The sequence below is a fragment of the Frieseomelitta varia genome, unplaced genomic scaffold (assembly GCF_011392965.1).
Source record: "Frieseomelitta varia isolate USP_RPSP 00005682 unplaced genomic scaffold, Fvar_1.2 scaffold_976, whole genome shotgun sequence".
Lineage (NCBI taxonomy): Eukaryota > Metazoa > Arthropoda > Insecta > Hymenoptera > Apidae > Frieseomelitta > Frieseomelitta varia.
The window spans coordinates 678,475-702,287 of NW_025110785.1; the positions used below are offsets into that span (position 1 = coordinate 678,475).

Genomic DNA, 23,813 nt, shown 5'->3' on the forward strand with positions numbered 1-23,813 from the left:
AATTAATTTTTCAAGAGAATTATTACTAGGTTACGACCTATGATTCCTCGATGAATAGAATACAATGCAAAGAAAAGAAAATTCTTCATTTCTATCAAATCGAAGGTTTAGAATATTTGCAATAACATCAATAACTGTTGTTCAACGAAAAGGCCCCGAAGCTTGAAAACTAACTACGAAGCAGTTTGTATCGACAGAGGCGTTTTCGTTTCGTCTGGAAACGAAAAGATCCCCAGTGGATACGTACGAATTGAATTCGAATGGGTTTTGGCAGCAGGCGCAGTCGTTATTTTGATTTATCGCGGGCTGTTCGCCCCTCTGTTCCTTCTTTCGCCCTTTTCTGAGCGCCGTGCCGGCCAAACGACGTGAAACAATAAAGCGACGGGGCCGTAGAGTACGATGCTTAACGTACCAACCCGTTAAATAACGAGAGACGGCCGTGGCCGTGAAAGAGATTCGATCTAAAGTGCCGGTTACAACGTTGTCGTAACAACTTTCTTCTCCGCCTTCCAACTTAAGTGCCCTCCCTCCTTCTCGGCTTATCCCTCTCGCGAACAGGCGCGAACCCGTGCCTTTTATCGATCTATCGCTATGCAACAATTCCGTAGCATCGGCGCCATGTCTTTTCTTTCCTTCTTTCTTTCTTTTTTCTCGCGAACAGCAAAACATTTTCGACTTTTAATCGTATCGAACGTCCCCCAGCTAATGCGCCAAGTAGACGCGTTACACATTTGATAGTGTCGGTATCGCCATCGTGGAATGAAACGTGGAATTTGCATTAGTCGGAGCACAATTCGAACGCTGGTTTGCTTTTCTTTGGGGATTGTGTTTTCTGTTTGGAAAGCTTATCGCGCCCTTTGCCGTCTCGAAAAGGTCGTTTCTCAATGAATTTGGTATTTTATCTCCTTCTAAAGCTTTTCCTAAGCTTGTTTTTCAACCAGTTCCGCTACACTTAGCGGAAATTCATACTCTTTCAGAGCTGGGTCACGAGATTCTCCCTTAGAGGTATCTCTTCAGACAGGTTTTCATCTTTCTAAAAGTTTGGAGTTATCCTTGCGTCAAGAGTTGATTACTTTTAAGAACCAAAACTTTTTTTTCCCACTGAAATCCCCCGATTGGAAAAGTGTCGCGGATGCAAGTGCCTATTATCAAAAATACCCAATGTAAAAATCCGACATTCTCACGTGACACGATCTGATGTTTAGATCCCAAAGGATTGCAGAAAAAAATTCAATTCGTCTTGTCAAACCACATCTCTGAAAGGTCCTTAAAGAATCCTCCCTTAAAAATTCTTTGCTTCTATAGATGTATCGTTAATATAATGGTGAGATTGAACAGACGACAGAATGCTATTTTCACGCGCCAGTTGACATTTACTTTCGACAGCCGAGAGAACGTTCGACCATTCACTGCGAGATATTTCGATTCACGTTCCCGTTAACTAATAAGCTGTTCATTCAACTCTGTTGTAATCACGATCTTCTCGATTCGCGTTAGAAGTGGACGTGCATTATGCAACTCGTTAACTCGATAACTTAACGTGGGAATCACATAGCTTTCATTGAACTTTTCATTCAATCCTCGACGAATGTTTCACGAGGGGAGGAAGTTCTCCTAGTTCTCTGTGTTTCTCTTTCGTTCCTCATCGCGATGGGAAAAAAGCAACGCGAGACAAGATCGGACAAACACGCGGGAGAAGAAATACTTCAAGGTGGCTCACCTTTCAGCTGCGTCGACTCGATGGCGAACATGTTCAACGCCAGCAACTGAAGAAGCCTCGTCCCTGGGAGAGGCAGCGGCGAATGCTGAAGAAGCGCGCGAAATTCCTTCAACATTTGAACGCCAGCTTCCTGGAACGTCTCCATTCTGCAACAAAGTTCGAGCCTGGATTAGAAATTGAACAGCTGAACTCTTGAGGCTTTCAAACTACTCTCAACTTGGAATAATCTGTGCCAATTCGTTCGTCAACGCGTTTGATCGTGCAGCGCAAATCGTTTCTTACAAATCCAAGCTTACACCTTAGATGATATCCCAAGTTGTTTCCATGCTGTTTTTTTTTTTTATCTCTTTTTATGTCAAGTTTGTGACATGTACGTGCTTCGGTATTAGTTTGTCAAGTTAGAAGATTTTTAATTAACACAGTTTTACTTTAGAAAATTAAAAATGGCCCCTGAAGTTCCAACATGTCACAAATAACTATTATAATATCGTGTACTTTTATGTAAATAAAGTAGTTCCGATTTGTTCAAAAGAATAACAATATAATTACTTAATAATTTATTATATTACTATTGTATTGATATGCGATAATTTACTATTAAAAACTCATATTTTTCTACTGAATATCATTTATCATTAAACGCTTTTTCTTGCCTTAAAATAATTTTAAAATTTAAAAATAATTTACTATTAAAAACTCATTTCTTTCTACTGAATATTGTTACAAATTTTTTCTTGCCTTAAAATTTAAGAATAAAACGCCATATGTGCATGACGCGGAGATGAACGTGTCGAGGGCTGTACATCATCGTTTATTATAAATATTTTAGTTTCTTGAAAATACAGAAAATTATAGTTTTACAAATACAGAATAACTGGAATTTCCTTTTATACATTAAATCATACATTTACGATACGAAATATACCTTCGTATTTGATTTACTTTTAATATTACATTTGTAATATTAAAAAATAGAATTTAGTGGTATAAACTGATTGAGAATAGTTGCAAATAAACTTAACGTATTAGACATTTTATTAATCTATTAATTATATAAATGGCAAGTGTATTTCTTCTCGGTAAAATGAAAACCAAGTTTCAATTTAAAAAAAAGAAAAAAAAAAGTGCTTCTGCCATTAGCGTTTGATAGAAAATGATTTACATTATAAATTACGATAATGTATCGGTAATTTTCTAATTGGAGAAAAAAGACGTTCCACGAGCGTGACAAGCAACGAAATAATAAACGTCCAAGCGGCAAGTAAATGCCATTACGGGCCAATTTTATTGCTCGTTGCACGAGCTCGGAGGGAAACTGGCACGAACGATGATATTTTTAACAAGCGATAAATATCGAACGAACGATTTCGCTGTTGGTTCAAAGATAACTACTACGGCGATTGTAAAGAGAAAAAGGAGCGATTTGTAACTGTACGGACGGCTTTCTATTTCTAGAATAGCATCGCGATATCAGTCACCGGCCGATGGAAAATCGACCGCGATGGGAAAACCGGATGAATAAATGAAGAGGCAGCACAGTGGCACGTATCAGTCAACCGGCGAGATCGTGCATATTTCAGGGATTCCGGTCTGGATAAGGACGTCGACCTGCAACTTGCCAACTTTAAAACAATGGAGGGTCGACGCTCGTCGAATATATTTCCTGCTTCCTTCGTCAAACATCTGACAACTTCTGCGAAACTTTGACGAAGAAGGGGCACCGACGAAAAATTTCCAACGCCATCTTCTGCGTGTATGAAGCGCAGGAATTTTCTAATATTTTAACAGTTTCATAAAAAAATGTATGTAACGCGTGTATGAAGAAATTTATGTAACATGTAAAATCAACGAACATCAATCTGTAAATTACTTAACAATGTTAACAATGAATTCAGCAGTTTCAACGATTTTATTATGACGAACACGTACTGCGACATTGAAGCAAGTTCGCACTCGTGTGTATAAAAGGTCAAATGTCAAGTGAAATTCCATAAAACTTCGTGCTTTAAAACGAGACTCCGGTGGATCGTTATACGATCCATTTTTTATAAAGTTACATCAGTTTAAATTATCGGCAATTTTTCATTGTCATTTATGCTCTTCACGGCACGACCGAAACCGATCTTCGACAATTATCTTACCTTCTGCAAACAGACCTTTCCGGAACATAATATTTCTTGCACGAAACTAAGTGCTCACTACTTTCGTAGAGTGTGCAATTTATTAGCGGTTCACCGGCAAGAAACCGGAAACACAAAGAGCCGGCGTAATGAACACGATCGTACAAATCTTCGTTTTCCCCTCCCGATGCAAAAAAAAAAAAAAAAGAAAAAAAGAAAAAAAAACAGCAGACGCGAAATGTAAAACACCGATGTTAGATTACAGTTTATTAAATCTTCGGGCACTCGATCATCCCTCTTACGATGCTCGCAACATCCTTCTCCACATCCCATTACCTCGGTTAATCCGCGGATAGCCAACCTGTATCTATAATTCTCGGCGAGGCTGATGATCAAGATAACGTACTGACCGATAGTAATATCATCATACACCGTGCGCCCGGATACACACGTACGCACACACGCAGGGAAAATAGCCAGAGATCCTCCATCTTGGCTAGCCAAGAGTAAGTGCAACGTTGAAACACATCGTACACCGTCGTTCGTTATTTCAATACCAGCCGCGTAGATTATTACGCGATTAAGCGATCAAATAAGCGGCCAAGTCGCGCGAATCGCCGGAGATATATATTTTCTGAGGGCGAAGAGCGACGACGAATGGACTGTTCGACCCTTGACGCGAGCTATACCGAGGTCGTCGTGATATTGGAAACAAAATTGAGATTGTTGTTGGAAATAATTAAGAAAGTGGAGAGTTAAATTCGTGGGACTTTGAACAAATTCAGGTCAGCCTAGAAATTTGGAGCGCGATTTCAATTCATCTCTTTGGATGAAACGAATTTCGGAGAATCTTCACGAGAAGCTTCTATTTAAATATTTTTACAGAAAATCGTTCAAGTGTTTAAAGAGTTTCTGCGAGAATTCCTGAAGGATAAAGCGAATCCAAAAAAATAATAAGCGAATCGAAAAAATAAGAAATAATTCGATTCAGCCGAGTTAAATTAACTCGAATTGGAACTACGAAAATGGTCGACAAAATGACCAATTTGTGTTGACCATTTTACAGACGTATCTTTCAACAGAAGTTCAAATGAAATTTTCGTACTTGTGTACTTCATCATACCATAAAGTTTTTTATTTCTTTCTTTTTTTTATTTTTTACTTTAACATCTCTGATGGAAATTTCACTTAATCATTTTAATCGCCAGCAGTTCCATCTAGCGTTGATCAAACGACTCCGTCGTCGTCTCACGCGGCGGTCACAATATTAACTAGCGTGTCCACGCAGTTAAAATCATCGCAATTACGAATGAGGAAGAAAGAGGAAAAAGAAGAAAGTGAAGAAGAGGCCGGGAGAGGAATGACGTCGTCGAGGAACCGTTACGAAGGCGAAATAAATCGTGCCGGTGCCGGAAAAACGGCGGGATGGTTAATTAAAATCGAACGCGCGCTCTGCGTCGAGGCGCATTCCCGTTCGTGGCCACGCGCGTGTTTTCACTCGCCGCAACTTATCGTGGAATTCGCAAATAAATAATCGGATACTCTAATTAAAGTGGGCTGATTCTCGTCCGCCTCGAGAGAGAGAGAGAGAGAGAAAGAGAGAGAGAGGGTTGAGAACGCGAGGAATTTATTGGACGCGTCGTACGGTACGCAAGAAAATGGCGGGCACCGACGATTGAGCAGGCTGTGATAATTTCAGGCTAACGATAACGCGAGTTACGGCTAATTACTAGAACACGTCCACTCTCTTTTACTTTTACTCCCTTCCGTAATACGTATTCCGTAAGAGTTCGCCAAGTGATCAGCGCCGGAAACGCGGGTGTGAACTCACGATAAGAAAGTTCCCTTCCGAGTGTATCTTTGTAATCGATAGAACGGCTCGCAGCTGAAGAATCTGTACACGTGACGAAACCTTTGGAGAAATTAAAATTTTTTACAGAATATTCGTAACTAGCGATGAAATGTGAAACACTTGGCTAAGAATTTGCACACGTGACGAAAAATTTGGAACTGAAAATTTTTGGTAATTGACAGGAAGATTCACAGAATGTGAAAACCTTGGAAACTCTGCTAGGAATTTGTACAAATTCGTGACGGGAAAAATTTGGAGATTAGAATTTTTTGACAATAATTAGAAAAAATCATGTTTCCTCGGGACATACAGGAAACTTTAGAGAGAGAGAGAAAGAGAGAGTATGAAACAGTGAGATTTTGACCAGTCCAAATTTACCACGCGCAAGAACCAGACACTGAGAAACTTCGTTCTTCTGAAAGAAGAAAGAAACACGAAATACGTCGAATTAATCTCGCGCGATAATTAAAATCCCGCAACGCTGGTACACGTTAGACACGGATCTCCGAGGCGCGAAATAAAGTTAAGTCGTCGAGATCCGGGTGATCAAGGCTCGACCGAGGATCAAGGAGAAAAGGAACGGTAGGCGGCGAAACGAGAGGAAGCGAATTAACGCCAACGCTGAACGATCCAGCGATGCCGAGTCGGCGTTAATCTCGCTCCGTTGAGCTCGAATGATAAAAGGGGAGAAACGTCGCGCGTTGCGATGCTCCCGTGAGAGACCTACTGAAACAGGGCCCTGGTACCTGTATCCTCTCGTAAACACGGCCACGAACGAGTGACGGAGAATCTCACGTAGCTAGGGCGCTATCTTTCCCACAACCTCGTTCTCTCGTTCGTGTGCCACTGCCTCCAACGCGAATTTATACCGGCATTAACGCGGCTCCATCTCCCTTGGGATCGCGCAAATTGGAGACAACGTGAACCCGTATTTTACACCGATTGGCGAGATCCATCCCTCCTCGATCGGTGCTGTTTGAGGCAATCTCGTGACTTTTCGACGTTTGACACACTTTACGCACAGGCTGTACACTCCCAAAGTTCAAAGTTTGCAGCGCGTGTTTAGAAGAATTTAAAAAGAAAAGGAAAAGTGACCATGTTCTTAACGTTCTTTCTTAATAAATAATAATTTCATTGCTTGGGTATTAAATATTAAATATTAAATTGAAAATGAAGGTAATAATTATAATATTTTTCTGAAAGATATACGATGAGGTTTGTTTCCTGTGCTTTCTGCAAAAAATTTGAACGAGACTGTAGACTCGCGGATAGAACGTTTCGTTAAATTGGAAGCAAGAATTATTCTATAATTATAAACTTATAAAATCTGTTCTTCTAATAGGTAATAATACGAATTTTGAGTTAATTGTTCCTGTTAAGTGATTTTAAATTAGAGTTGCGCTCGGTTACGTTGCTTTATAATCAGCGATAAGACTCAAATTGCCTGGTTAAATGAACAACATTATAATTATCGGAATAACGACGGCTTTCATTATTCCTGAAATAATATGGAGGCTGTTATCAAGGTTGCGATGAATAATGAATTGTTCGGTAATTAATACCGCTAGTACAACGAACTGCATTCAAATGCAGTCTAGCTCACATGTTTCCCCGAGTATTAATACGCGATACCCTATCTACACTTTTCTCATTGATAGCATTGTACATCATGAATGATATTATACAGACAGAAATATTATAATACTACCATCCTTAGTATAAATATAAAATACGAAAATCACATTGAAATGAATCGATCGTTTAACATGAATAATCCTTTTAAAGAAAAACACAACAATTCTCGATCAATCAAGAATCAGACACATTTAATTAGAGATTGAAAATGTGTAATGAAAGAATAACTATGAGATTCTATTAAAAATTGATTGCAACGCGAAGAAATATATATTTCAAGTTGTTGCTCTTCCTCTTAGGAAAACACGTTTAGCGAAGAAATGTTTCAAACACTTCCTGTTAACGTTTACCCGCGAAATACGAAATTACTTTTTACTCATGCCCACGTGTAACACACGTTTTCTGTAGTCAAGAGCGAACAGGTATCTAAAAATATCATCTGTTTTCTTCTTTAAGAAAGAATTTCAGAAAAGGGCAAGAATTTAAAAAATACACGAATATTAAGAATTTGGTCAAAAGTCTTTCAGAGACCGAAAAAACTAAACCTAAAGGCGGCGTTAACCAATTAATCTTGGTCGTCCGTGTCCTTGGCGTAGTTTCAAATTCAAAGGAAAGAATTGAAAGAAGAACAGCTTCGAATACTGAGAACTTGGCCAGAGACCGAAAGAACTAAAACTAAAGACTGAATTAATCAGAACCTAACCCAATACCTAGTCATGTGGATTTCAATTTCGATCCCGGGAACAACGACATCGACCAGCACGTTCTCTCGTCAGTTTCGATTTTCAACTTAACCCGCGGGAGAGAGAATCGCAGCAGCACAGTGAACATTCACAGTTTGTAATTACACGGAGGGGTACATAATGTTACTCGACAGACGCTCCTGGCACGCAAACGTGCCAAGAAGGTCTCTCTCTCTCTCTCTCTCTCTCTCTCTTTCTCTTTCTCTTTCTTTTGCTCCGAGTTTCCAGCCAACGTAAACACGCTGTAATTATTAACACCGGACGGTATTCTTCATGCCCCCGTACCGGTGGCTGTTCATTAGCAAAAGCTTTATTATTCCGCTGCTGGCTGCTAGTTCGCGCAAACGAACGAGAGAGGAGACTGTTCGTTCGCTAACTTGGATTGATCTTGGTAATCTAGTAACGCGCTAAGGAGAAACTCTCCGGTAGAAACGCCCGGAGTATTTGCAATGACGACGTTCCGTTCTCGCGAGTCGGAATTGGTCGGTGAAATTTAAATTTAATTGCTACTCGAGATTCGAGAGAGCCACAAACATAGTACGAAACTTTTAACCGGGGAAGCGAATAACCAAAAAGCCGCACCAGAACCAAAAATGAATTATGACGAGTTAATTAACTCGTCATGGCCGCGAAAAGTTACTGTTGGACAATCAACCGAGTGACTCGTTCATTAGTGGCTGGAGACGAGTCACTATGCTAAAATCAACATTTATCTTGATGAATCTCTTGCGCTGGAATGACTTCGGACGTCGACAAGTTCTTTTGTCCCAAAATTGCGACATTTTCTCAGTTTTCAAGTATATTTAAGTAAAATAGAACAGGCAAAACAAATAATAAATTTATTACTTTTCAATAATTTCTGTCCGGTGATATGCCGACGAGTTCAAAAAAAAAAAAAAAAGGCGACGAGTTATACGGTTTGGTCGCTCGTTATGGTCCGCAATCAGTTGCCAGCGTAACGTGGTTAAGTCCGAAAGTTCTAGTGGATTCTTTTGAATCTCGTGACAAAGATTCGCCAATATCCTATTTCTATTTTATATTCAATATACGTATATATTAATATTACATATATATATATATATTATTTATATAATTATGTTTATTACATATATAAATTTTACTTATACTCGATAGTGTATATGTAATAAATTTTACTTTTACTTATTATTTTTTATACTCGAATTAATTAATGTCTCGCGCGGTCAGTATTATTTCGAAGTTAAGAATTGCTGCATCCGAAAGTGTAGTCCTAAAACGTCTCGAATAAATATTTTTTTTAATATAAATATTTCTATCGAAGGAAATTGTTTATGGAAACGCGGCGCGTAACAACGATCGAGCAACAATCTAGTCGTAGCCCGTACCTTTTGCCTGAGCTAATGAAGGATCACGGAGGCAGCGAAGAATGGCCACGAGCGACAGTTTCACTGTCGTGAGAATGGTCTGCTTGTTCCATTCGTGGCGAGGGCGCCTCGAACCGGTTGTTGACGGTTCTGTTGACGATCGTACGCTGCTGCGAACGTGAAACGAGCTCAAGCCTTATTAAGCCCTTGTTACCTCAACCCCCCGGACGTATGCTAATCGGGTTCTTAACGTCTGTCAAAGCTAACGTCGCGAAGCTAATCGAGCGTCGTATATACACTTGACGGATTGTTGCCGCTGTGATTTTGTGCCGGGAATTTGCAAAGTTCGAGTTACATTCGTGACTAGGGACCATTTACTCGAAACTCGAGTAAATAATCGTCTGCATAAACAACCCATTGCCAGAGAATGTCGCAAAACATTCCAATCGAGAATACATCGCGTGGAAATTATTCGATTGACAAATTACCTGTATTACAGGTAATTGATGATTCGACACGACTGTGCGCGAGTTTCTTGTGAAAGTAGCAAGCGTAGAATGAAAATAGAAATTGAAGCAACTTTGTCGAACCTCTCGCGCTGGAACGACGCACGTCCGAGAATTTTTTTGTCCCAAATTGCGACATTTTCACTGTTTTAAGTATATTAATGGCAACCCAGGCAAAACAAATGATGAGTGTATTACTTCTCAACAAATTCTACCCAATGATATATCGACGAGTGTTCAAAAAGAAAGCGACGAATTATTGTTCGGTCACTCGTTATGGTCCGCGAACCAGTTGCCAGCGCAAGTGGTTGAAATACGATCTAAAGATTTGCACGATACTAAAAATCTTAAAATAACAATCTCAAATGAGAGAGTGCGTTATCGGCTGTTAACCACTATTTTACGAATGATGCACAGTGACGGTGCCCCGACTTGTACAGTGTTAACTGAAAAAAATTGGTTAAAACTTCAGTCCCTAATATTTCTTAACGAAAAAAAGGAGTCAGTCATAACGTCATACAGAAACAACATTCGTTTCAGCAACGATCAGAAACCCGGCATTCATGAGAAATTTAAAATCCAGCGTAAAGTACTCGTCGTGACGTCGAAATTTCGAATTTTTACTTGGATATTCCTCCGTATCTTTTATAAACGCAAGAGCGTAAGTACGAATTTGCATCAGGCACTCGTATCGTTCTTGCCAATGCGAGTCCGTTGAAACCGCCAGAAAGCCTCTCCCTCGAGCACGCCGACCTCTGACACGAGGCGAATTACCAAAAGCCAGCGTGCGGCGCGCCTGCCTCGACGCGGTTCCACTTGGCAACGCACAATGAACTGGCGCGGCGGAACCGCGAGAACTCGAAAGGAACGAGAGGAGAGCCAATAGACAGAGAACGGAGATTAGAGAAGAGGGAGAAATAGGCACTTTAGGGCATAACGGCATCCCCACGACCCACGGTCGCCGTGTCACGGAGATGCGGTCGCAGTTTCTATGTCACGGCGCGAGGAACCACGCGAGAATGGACGAAGAGAGAGAGAGAGAAGAGAGGGAGAGGATCAGGGACAGTCTCTACAACTACAGCACTACAGGCTGTAGATTTCCTCGTCGATGCATCGGCGTCGAAAGGCACCAATGTCCCATCGACACCAAAGTCAACGCTATGACTAACAAGTTTGCACTTTAGCGCATAACGGGGCATACCGTCGTGTTTCATAGATCATGGTCCATGACCCACGGATTGCGTGGGCCGGTCACTATAACCATTCCTCGCCGATACAACGACGGCGTGGCCACGGTACCACGAGCATTAAGTTTCCATGCTCCTTCGGTCTTCGGGTTTACCCCTTTCTCCACGACTCATACGCGAGTGATTCTTATCTCCTTGCTCTTCATCTATCCACCTCCTCGCTGTACACCACCATTCACAACTGATCCTCGGTAAATTCGTTGCACGAACGGGATCTTCGTCCGTTCGTACGAAACACTCGCAATTACACAGGTGCAGTTGTTCCTCGACAGTGGAGAGTTTTACAGTCAAATGCGAGTCACTTGACGGGAATTAATTAATCTGGCTTGTGACTCCTGATGGAAACTGATAGTAAAAAGAAAAAAAATCTTTGTGTCTCGAAGAAATATATCGACAGAAACGAACAGTTTCACAGTCTGGACATTTTTAACCTCTTGCGCTGGACTGACGCTGCCACGCAAGTGGTCGAGAATTGTTTGTTCCAAAATTGTAATATTTTCTCAGTTTCAAGTATATTTAAGTAAAACGAAATAGGCAAAACAAGTAATAAATTTATTACTTCTCAATAATTTCTAATTCCAGTGATATCGTGCCGACGAGTTCAAAGGGAAAGCGACGAATTATTGTATACGGTATATTTGGTCACTCGTTACGGTCCGCAATCGGTTGCCAGCCAGCGCAAGTGTTTAAGCGACAGTATATACACAGGTGCAGTTGTTCTTCGACAAATGGACATTTTTAAACTCAAATGCGAGCCTTAACTTGACGGAAGTTAATTAATCTGGCTTCTGACTCGAGAGAATTGATAGCCAAAAAAAAAAAAAAAAAAAAAAAAAAAAATCTCTGTGTCTCAATGAAATATATCGGCAGAAATGAACAATTTCCCAGTACGGATACTTTTGAGCGATAGTGTATACGAGCTCCACGGAGACCAACTTCGCCGCTTTTGATCGCCGGATAATCGCGCTAACGGATTATCCTCGAACTTCCCCAGCGAGGAGACCGTCATTTTTCTTAAACCTGATCGGAGATCACGTGCTGCCTCTCGGAGTACCTGTTCTCATTGTACATCTTCTCTCCCTCGTTTTCTCTCTCCCTTTCTGATCCTTTGAATTTGGAACGAACTGCTGCTACTCCTTCTTCTTCTTCTTCTTCTTCCTCTTCGTGTTCTTTTTCTCGCCGGTGGGAGTTTCTCGTGGGAAGTATGAAGATTGAGATTGAATACGATGATAGACGGTTGCGATACACGGTGGGTTTGATCATCTCACCGAGATTTGGGAAGAATTTGAAACGTAAATTAAATTTCCACTTGAAGACGACGAAAATGAGGTACGAACGTTAAGGTATCCTCGATGAACGTTCAATTTCATTTTACAAATGTTTAAATTTTCTCTTTCAGGGGAGGGAACAGAAAACAAACCCCTACAATTCCATTAACAGAACAATTTTATATATATATACTTTTACACCTGCTTGTATTCTTCGTCATGAAAATACAGAAAAGCAGAAATATCGAAAGTCCTTGATCATCCGCTTAGCTATCAAAAAGAGAGGATGTAGCCTTCTACAATTCCCATTAACCTCTTGCGCTGGAATGACGTCGAGAATTTTTTGTACCAAAATTGTAATATTCTCTCGGTTTCAAATATATTTAAGTGAAACAAAATAGGCGAAATTCGATCATTTCTATCCAGCGATATCATACCGACGAAGTTGAGAAAAAAAGCGACGAATTGTATACGGTATTTGGTCACTCGTTATGGTCCGCAGTCAGTTGCCAGCGCGCAAGTGGTTCATGCAACTTTCCCGCGTATTCCTTCAAGAGAGGGCAAAAATGTTCTAAAAAAGAAAATCTGCTAACGGAGGCAGAGAGGAAACGTGTTTTTCATCCTCCGTTAACACGACGACGACGTAACTGTCCGCTCGTACTCATCACCGGACAAATGACAGAAAAAAAAACCGAGAGAATTTCTCTGACGAGGCGAGGGTTATCGTCGCGTGTGTCGACGACACGCACGCGGTTGCGGTCCCCTCGAATTCATGCCCGTTCGAGGAATGCTATAAATCGCTGGACGCCCGTCGCGATTGCCCAGTTCTCTCAATAAGTAACCGGTAACGTCGGAGGAAGGCGTACATCAGGAAATCACCTCGGCAACGGTAAGGTCGTCGTGTAAGAGGCTAAGGTCAGGATGCCAACGCTACCGCGCGCTGCCCCACACCGAGAGACCTTATACATGCACCTCAGCCAGCCACCTTGCGTCACTGATACTTAACAAATCGAGTCGAATCTTTCAGAGAGCAACGTTAGCAACGACAAACTGATCGCGAAGAATGGAACGATACGAGAGTCTGGGAAGACAAAGTCTTTAACTTGTCTGAGAGGTGGGACGACAAGCGGAATTCACTTGAAATTTTTGTACTTTTCGTCGGAAGACACTGAGATGCAAAGTAACGTAATCGTGCCAATGATAGTTAAGTCTTTAACTTGTCTGAGAGGAGGGACGACAAGCGGAATTCACTTGAAATTTTTGTACTTTTCGTCGCAAGACACTGAGATGCAAAGTAACGTAATCGTGCCAATGATAGTTAAGTCTTTAACTTGTCTGAGAGGAGGGACGACAAGCGGAATTCACTTGAAATTTTTGTACTTTTCGTCGCAAGACACTGAGATGCAAAGTAACGTAATCGTGCCAATGATAGTTAAGTCTTTAACTTGTCTGAGAGGAGGGACGACAAGCGGAATTCACTTGAAATTTTTGTACTTTTCGTCGGAAGACACTGAGGTGTAAAGTAACGTAATCGTGCCAATGATAGTTAAGTCTTTAACTTGTCTGAGAGGAGGGACGATAAGCAAAATTCACTTGAAATTTTTGTACTTTTCGTCGGAAGACACTGAGATGCAAAGTAACGTAATTGTACCAATGATTAAGTTAAAAATTGCTGATAATTTAAATTGATATAACATCGTGAAAGAAGATGACACAATAACTTGCTTGGTCTCATTTCAAGAAGGAAGCTCACTTAAAAGTTTCTACTCTGATAATCTATGTAGTAAGTTTTTTCACAAAAATCGTAAAAATTCAAGAGTGCGTAAAAACGTTAAGTAATTTTTTTTCGTTCCCTTTGCAACAAGCTCTCAAAATCTGTCGTGCGACATTTTTTCACCATTTTATTGAACGTCGAACATTAGACAGAAATTAAATTCGCGAAACATTTCGTCGCCTAACCCTTAAACTTGGATAAAATGATGAAAGTTTCGAGGGCTCGTTGTAAAGAAAACATTTCAATCTTCAAGAACACTGTAGATTAGATTACAAAAGAAATTTTTTTAATCCTTTTACACGACATTTGAGAAAGAATCACACTCTACATAAGGTAAAAAATCTTCGAGAAAGAAACAACGAACTCAACTGTGAAGATAGAGTATCGAGTCACGAGAAATTTTAAGATTTAATCATTTCATCACCTACTTTTACGAAATTATGTCAACTGAAATTTTTCATTGTCATTGGTACAATATATCTTTTAAATATAGATATTTTCAAACTATCAATCTGTTATTGATAGTTTGATTAATCTCTAACGCTAACAGTACGCGAAATTTTATCAAAGTGTGCAAATTAATTAGACGTAGCATTTACTTCTTATAGAATCATCATCTATGAAGGAAGCTTAGTAACGATATATTATAATTAAATATACGTTTCGTTGATGCATCCGCTTCAATTACGAAGATAGGAAAGCCTTCAGCTAAGCGTAGTTTAGAATCAAATAATCTTATAGAGGGAAATACCTTCTCGGGTAACTAATTATATCCAGAGAATCAATTTCGTTGCTTCATATTAATTTCATGGTGTAATAATACTTTATTACACGTATAGCAAAGAGCAGCTTCAAGATTTTTTTATTTGCAATTTACTAATTAAATTAAATCCTATGAAAAAAGAGGAAAGTGTTTGAATACCTTTTCTCTCTTACATGCTTTCAAAGAACCATCTAGATAAATCCATTTCTACACAAAAAGCCTTCAAACAATGTGACGTTTAAAATCGACCGCCAACTCTTCCGTACTCTTCTGTAACTCTGTAATTAACATTTATCTGCGTGAAATAACACGTGGTAAAATGTGTGATTCACAAGGTCGCGCCGAGCGTAAAAATCAAACGAAAAACAAAGTTCATAACGCGAGAGAACCACTTAACTAATCCCTCCTCCATTACCATTTCAAACGCGATGCGATCTCACAGCCAATAAAGCAGACTGCTACTTAACGACTCATCGGAACCTGCAATTCGAATGATAATTCATCACGAACGAACACGTTCGAGTCTCCTCGAATCCCACCCTCCATGTAATCAAATCGATAAATCAAAAAAAAAAACTACCGCGTATGTACGCGTAATTCACCGACCATTTACCAATGATAGTCGTTCATAAAACAGAAAAAGAAAAAAAAAAGGAAAAAAGGAATTTAATCTGGGCTCTAGGGCGTTCATCCCAGCGAACAAATTATCCTCACTTTGTCCAATTCCAGTGTCACGTTCCACACGCCCAATGGGAATTAGGGGCGAAGATTAATCGGCCATCGATATCAGGGCAGCAACGATAGAAATACAACGCGACCGGATTACTATCTCGATTGTAAAATCTAAATGAACTTGGTCACCAACCATAAAACGTATCACGCAAGGTATCTCGCGCCGAGAGCAAGAGATCATCTAGCCTGATAACTTTTCATAATCGTAATTATCATTAACACGTTCACAGTACGTTGATTATGTACGTGCACGGTTCACTGTACTTTCCGTTTTACACGTTTCTCTCGAGTTGGACGAGCTAGCAACGTATGCACATACACACACGTGTGTGCACACAAACACGTTAAGGGACAATTGCTTCTTCATTTTGTAATACTTTATGATATTTTACGTGATATTACTTATCTGTGCGACTGTTTAAACGTCAGATGATTGTAACTACTGATATTCTTACGAAGATTATTTTATCGAGAAATTTATGTTCAATCCTCTCCTTCGATACGATTCCAATTTGAGCAGAATTGAAGAGTAAATCGAGCAATTCTTCTGCTATACAGATCAAGCATAAATTCCCGGCGTAATAATACTAAATGATACTAAAATGCCAGATCTGTAAATACTCGGAAGTGGATCGATCTGATCCAACAGCACGGCTATTGCAACGTCAATTTCAATCGAAGTGGGCGAAATAACAGAGAAGAGGGTCTCGAATGACACGCATTACGTCTAAATCAATCTCGACGTGAAAAGATCCAGGCGGTCTGTAATAAGGTGTCAATCTTAAAGGCTCGTTACATCTTAAACCATCGCCAACGGCGTCAATATCAAAGTTATTATGTGATTGATACGTCGTGCATGCGCTGTTACACCTCGCGGGCACATCCTCGCGGCAGGTTATCTACGATTCTATAACGCTCGAAGTATAAGAACGTTCATTAATTCGTCGCTGTCTCTAGTGATTTTTAGCACGTTCATTAATTCGTCGCTATTTCTGCTCGAATTTCCATCGAGTTATCTTTCTCAGCCAGCGCTCAATCCCTCTTGCGCTGGAGTTGCAATATTCTCTCAGTTCTAAGTATATTTAAGTATAACCCAGGCAAAACAAATAACAAATTTGTTAAACTACTTGTCAATAATTTCTATTCCAGTGATATCATACCGACGAGTTCGAAAAGAAAGCGACGAATTGTTGTATACGGTATATATTTGGTCACTCGTTACGGTCCGCAATCAGTTTGCCACAGGCGCAAGTGGTCAAAAACGCGCTCAGAAATATAGCCAGATTGTTTTAACTATTTCATATTAACACTATGCCAAGCCGGCACCACGATGGTGCTTCACTTATAAAATGATGGTTATCAGCCATTATTTTGACACGTCATTTGCGATTCTAATTCTAACGTCCGTTTAAAACACGATATTGAAAATTCCAACGAAGATTTTTTTTCATTCATAAAACAGCAAAATTTTTACATTTTTTTTCATTTTAATCTAATGTATATGAAATGCATTAACTATAAATTGCCAGAAACTTCAGCTTTCATAAACTTGTTCGGCACCGTAAAAAGGGGATGTTTATTGCAACATTTTGCAAGAAACGCGTTTGGTATATTTGTTTACGACCAGCCCGGGTATCTTTTCTAATGCGCAAATACAGTATATCTCGCTACTTTATTTCACTTACCGGAAATTTATTTTACCCGGCGGAAATTTCAGCGTTACTTCACTAGGAGAAACGTTTCCGAGATCTTACTACGCGAAGGAAAATTACTAAATACACGTGTGTATATTTAAAAAATATTATTTTTAACTTTTTCAACATTACGAATCTCTAAAACCTCCTCGTATAATAATGCAAATAAAGTTGCTTGAATGTCTATCCTCAGTCTCGCTACTTTCACAAAAAAGTAACCGGCCACTCGCGCGAAATATCGCGAAATTATGCGAAATACGGCCAAGCCTATCTATACAGCGTTAACGTCGTGGCGTCAAAAATAATTGGTCGTTACAACGTCGTTGAAACACTTCCTCCATTCGACAGCCATCAGGTAACGCAAAATCAACGAGGATCGGCGTCCATCGTGTTTTTTTCTCGTTGCGAACGTCAGAACGCCCTAACGTTCTAAGCATGATCGCGAGAAACGATCGGCCGACAGCGATCACAGCACGCAACAGGGAGGAAGCGCGCCCGCGACCGTGCAATTTTACCTAGAAATCGAGAGATTACGGGGTGAAAACGGATGCAACCGGGAAAAGGTGTTACGACGGAGCAACGATCGAGGAGCTCCAACGGGGCTCTAATCAACGATTGCCAGTCGATTCCCAGAGTGGCGTGCGTGCGCCAGAAAACGGATACTGCGCGAAATCGAGCCGACTGGAAATCCCATCGAGGATGAACAAGCCGACAGCCGAACAAGGGGAGGATCGAACGAGCAAACAGACGCTGGGGCAGCAAACAGACGTTGCCAGGGCTTAATAAGTAGCTGACGGTATTACAGATGATCTCTTTATTGACCGCTATAAATCACTGTTACGAGCAGACGTTACTACTACCGAAGAACAGTTCCTCCTCTGTGGGCCGGATTCTTTCTACAAAACTTTATGCAAATTTATATAAAATCAACAAACATCAACCTGTAAATTATTGGCGACGATTTCAAGAGTTACAACGAATGCGTTTCGTAACTCTTTTGAAGTAAACTATCGACATATCGGTAACTGTGAAGTCGAAAGTTGCGACGCTATCTCAACGAAACTCGCAGGATAGTTCGAAAAAGAGTTTTCGTTGCAAGAGAAATTCTCTGGAATGGAAGAACTTGTTCGCAGATTGCTCGCGTGACGGAAGATGAATAACAATTGCGAGAGAACGAGAGAAACGGCGGAGATTTTGCAAGAGGATTTTATATATCTGGAGCCGAAAATAACCGGGAGGGAATCGGATTAAGGGGGCTGCTGAATGAAGAAGCGAGCTGTTCAATCGAGACGGGACAAATGTTCAGTTTTAAGAGGGCGAGCAAGATCGACATCCATTATGGAAGGGAACGGGAGTCGAGGTGAGAATGGAAAGGGACTCTTTCAGCGAAATAAGCAGATGACGGTGCTGTCGGGATCCTAGGGCCTCCTCACTTTGAATAAAAAGCTGCCGAGGAAAGTATCCTACTGCCGCCGTTAATCCTCCCGACAGATTAGGATTCGGGAATTTATCAGAATTACCCGTGTTGCACTGGCCGTGCGATAAATCAGAGATACTTAGAGACTGCCTCTTGTTCGACTTTCTTCGAGACATCGAGGAAATAAAAGACCTGTGCAAGACTTAACACATTGCGTACCGCACTCGGCGCGCCCAACCTGCACACTTTTGGAGCAACAGAGAAACTTTTGTACTAATGCGCATGTGCACTTTATTAATTCACGTCGATGAAATATTCTTGAATATTACTGTATATTTTTTATAGTAATATTTGAGAATCTGTTTATTATGTATTTTAGATTTCAACTATTATTTATTTTATGTTTATATTAACACACTGAGGACGGTTTTCTCGTATTTTTTGAATTATTTGATATATGATTGAAAGAGAATGTGCATAGCATTTAACAAGTGTATTATTTTATTAATAATTAAAATCATTGATTATTTTTCATTTTAGAGGTATTTCATTAAATAAAATGGAAATACCTTTAGTAACGTTTCTTGGTGTGGTATTATGTTAGGAAACAGTTTCCCTACTTTTTGAAAAATTATATAACATTATAATTATATATTATATGTAATATTATATAATGAAAATTATATATAACCTGGATCGTGTTCCCTACAACGCAAAAAAGCGTAACCTCGTGCGCAGTCGAAAACTGAGTTCGCATCTCCCGTCCACAGTGCGTTAAAATTAATCGAGAACTTCCAAGACTCGAGAGATTGGTGAACAATTCCACCGTCTAAACGGGCCATCTCTCTGACCACGCCAAAAAAAAAAAAAAGACAAAATCAATCGGAAACCTGATCTAACCTCCTCTCGTTCGTCCAAGTTTAGAAAAACACGAAAAATTGGAGGAGAGAAAAAAAAACAGAGAAAGGAAAAAGGAAGAAAGAGATCAAGCGAATCGAGATCAGGAGTGGCTACGATTCGTCACAGGTTCATCAGCCGGGCGTAGAGTAAACGGCTGTGTCGAGGGGCTATCGACAGCCAACAGGAATCCAGATAGTCATGGCACGATGCATACGTGTACCCGGTCGTCGGTCGAAGATGGTCGGGTTCTTGGTCTGAGGCTGCGGTGACCAAGAGTGTCCTTGAAGCGGGCGGGGTCGTCACTCGAGGGCCACGGGTAAACGACCATCAGCGGATCCATGTGTGTTGAGGCAGCCGAGGCCTCACAGCAGTATCCTACTACTTAACTTTCTGCATCTGTATACGTGACGTTGTTCTGCCTCCTTCCTTCTTTCTCCCTGCCCCTTCTGTCCTGATCCCTTGCCGGGTCCACACACGGTGCCTCCTGCTCGCCTGTCTCTCTTTATCTCTCTCTCTCTCCCTTTATTTCTCCTTCAATCGTTGCCCCGTGCCCCTTGAAATAAAAGAGGCCACTGCCTCCGTGCTTGCTTTGCAAGTGTTATGAAATGGCCGACACCCTTCTCCACCCTTCGCCTCCTCCACCTGCTCTCCTCCGTCGCGATACCGATTTATAGGTTTAATTATCGCGTCTTTACGCGCAGTGGAGTTACCGGGATTAACAAATGGGGAACAAGTCGTCGGAGAATGATTTCGATCGATAACGCTCAATCGCGAGAGCAACGTGTGTGTGTTATACGCGAGTGAGCGTAAGGACAAACTACTCTCAGGATGTGATCGTTGGGAATCTGTTAGACCCGTGAGGAAATCGTACGTTCGACAATTTCTAACAAAGATCTTTCTGTCGACAGTGTCTCGGCAATTACGACGAATACGGTGAATACGTTCAGGTATTCCGCACATTTTTCGTCACTTGTAGCTCTTAATGTTGCTTAAAAGTTCAACGTACTGGAGCTAGAGAGAGCGGCGGATAGAGACGCATCGCGAGATATGACGAGCGTTGCGGGGAGGAAACAGTCGGAGAAAGGGCACGCGCGCGCGCGCGCGCACGCGGTGCATGGAAGCCGTCCTTGAGGGTAATATAACTCGCAGGTGATGCGCAGAACGATGCTCGGGCCGGTAATGAGCGAAATCCATTACGCCGCTAGGCAGCGTAACCACGTAACATAGCAACACACTGTAAGACAGCCCTCCAGTCTTTTTCCCTTTTCCCTGTGTTCCACTAGCACAAGGAGAGGAAGCAAGGAGAGAGAGAGAGAGAGAGAGAGAGAGAAAGAGAGAGACATATACACGCGCGTATATGTATCTATGCCACGCACGTATCGCGCGGTAACAACCACCAGCAATGGCACCGGTTCGCCAGGCAATTCCAATTATAGATCGCAAGTATATTCCACGGTGCCTACGTGGAACTGTCGTCGTTCCACCCTGCATACACGTTCCCTCTTATCCCGTCGCTCCACCCATCCATCGATCTCTTCCCCATTTCGCTTCCTGATCGAACCGTCGAACCAATTATGCACGATGGGAATCGTGCGCGATCAAATTGAAAACTACCGGCACACGCCCCCGACCGATCGCGGTGAATCGACATCGGGAGTTGCTAACGAGACGTGGGGACGTTACACAGCCGAGGATCGTTTCGTCGGTTCCTTCTTTCGCGATAACAGTATGAAAAAAGAACGATGCAGAAAAGAGGCAATTTTTTTTTCTTTTTTTTGTTTTTTTTTTTTTTAATTGTGTCTCCATGACTTAGTCTCACGACGAAAAGTCTCCACTGCATTTTACAAAGTGAACAAGTGGATTTAGACGTCGCGACAAAATTTTGAAAAATTGAGGAAACCCGTGAAATTCGTGAATTTCAGAATCGATCGTGCCTTTCCCTCGTCGTGATAAACGCCTGTACATGTTTGTCCTATTCGACCACTTTCAACGAGATCCAACGAGATCAATTTATCCTTCGAAACTGGGCACTGTGATAAAATGAACGAACCTCGTGATTGGCAGTAAAATTTCGCAACGAAATTGCGTACAAGAACTCGACCGCAGATCCTCCATTAGAAGGAGACCGCAGCCGTGTAAACGAACCTCGGATACGTCGAACCAATTAAAATAAAAAACGCTCCGTCAATCATCCCTCTAAGAACATCTCGCAAAAAATGTCTATCCGTCGAAAAAAAAAAAAAAAGAAAAAAGAAGAGAAAAGAAAAAAGAGGAGACGATCAGAAAGAAGCGCCCTGTGATCACACCTCGACACAACGAATCACGAATCAAAAAAGCGTGCGCATAGTTTTCCAGAAAGGCTGGACGCGGTACGCGTGGTCCAACTGAAGCAAAACGACCGCCGATAAATTCTACGAAGAAACTTCGCTGTCCGGCGCGAATAAATCCCTCGCGCGAACTATAAGGGAACACCTTTTTGCCACGGGGGACGACATAAATCGCGCCAGCAGCGGATCCACCGCTGAATATCGACAGCGATTTTACGACTATCGCGTATGACGTGCCACTCACGTCCTGCCATCGCTACAATTAAACGATCGGCAAGGCACCCGCAAGGTCGTTACGACTACGAAACACCGGATACACACGGATGCACGGCGTGTCTACGTGTGTAAGTACGCACCTAGGTTAAGTACACGTCCGTTCAAAAGCGCCGGGACGCCTGCAATACTTTCGGTTATCGGTAGACTGCCGATCGAAATTATTTTTACACGTTTGTAGAACAGAAAGTTGAAATGATGCCAGATCGGACGAAGTCCACTTTCCGTAATTTCCGATCGAACTAAGAAGCAAGTGTCATACCTATTTTTACACAACGAGACATGTTACTGTTACACTTATTATTACTATACAAGATATTATTACTATTACACTTGTTATTTACTTGTTAGTAAGTAAAAGCAGGGTAGAGAGCCTTTATTTCGATACGAAATGGTCACCAACTTTTTACCGAGAGAGAGAGAGTAAACTGAAAATTGTCACTTTTAGCAAGCTCGAAATTTCCCATAAATTCAATGTTTCCCATAAACGCAGTGTCCTGCGCGCCCCGACCGTGACCAGATCGATTTTGAACGAGGATGTACGCGAGACACGTACGTACGTACGTAGGGAAACGGGCGGTGGGTGCCACCACGAGGTGCAACAGCCTGGGAGAGAGATAGGGACGGTAGGCCAGTGGCGCCACGCAATTGTCAATTAACATTTTTACCGCCGTGCAAGAAAACACGAAGTTACGTGCCGGGGTACGTGGCCACCGCACACGGCACGCGGTGAGTCTCGACAGGGTCTCAGCGATCCAAAGAGAAACAGAGAGAGAGAGAGAAAGAGAGAGTAAAGCCTCCGCGCGAATGGACGAGACGAGACCGTACATCCCATTCGATCGAGTGGAGTAACTCTTCGCACCGATGGGAAGAGGATCGTGCTGAGGGGGAGGGACGGGGCCGAGAAAAAGGTAGAAAGAATCGAAAGGATACATTTCATTACGATTATGCGCGCAATGGATTGCTAATCGTAAGCGCATCGGTGGCTACCGCTCGTGCATAAAGACTCGTTTCTCACACACGTACACGTGGGAACGGGGAGAAACTTTTCAGCAAAAAGCGCGCCGAGAAACTGACTGAATTCGAAAGACCGTGTAATTCTATTGGCGTTAGATTGTACCGTACTGCTTATCGTTACGTCAAATTTCCTTTCCATTCGTTCGCGGAGTTTTTTCCGCAGCTTTGTCATATCACCTTTTCGTCTACGAACAACTCTCCGGTGGTTGGAATTCAGCTATCGGCGCACGCTGGCTGAAAATTATTGGGCCGATATTTTCCAAGCTACCTCGCTCTTTTTATTACGTGCAACGGCGACTCTTACGAAGCTCGTAATATCACTCATGCGAGAGGCAACGCGATGGCTCGGAATATTACGTTTAATAAGCTGGTATCGCCTTCGCTCTCCATTACACGACGAGATCTTCTGACGAGATACCCTCTTTTTCCTTCGATTTCCTCTCTAACGGTACGCCGGCCAACCCGGCGACGCACTGTTTCTT

At 41.6% G+C, this 23,813-nt stretch overlaps 1 protein-coding gene across 5 annotated transcripts in view; it reads right to left on the reverse strand.

The window, feature by feature from the left end:
• LOC122538211 (telomerase-binding protein EST1A-like) overlaps nt 1–23,813 on the reverse strand; it is a 161,742-nt gene that overhangs the window by 128,143 nt on the left and 9,786 nt on the right. For all 5 annotated transcript variants that reach the window (XR_006308806.1, XR_006308807.1, XM_043672091.1 and 2 more), the window contains one exon: nt 1,721–1,866. Coding sequence is in view for 3 of the 5 variants with exons in the window: in XM_043672091.1 (XP_043528026.1) it covers nt 1,721–1,866 (146 nt within the window). In the remaining 2 variants the exon portion in view is untranslated. The remainder of the gene's footprint in view (nt 1–1,720; nt 1,867–23,813) is intronic.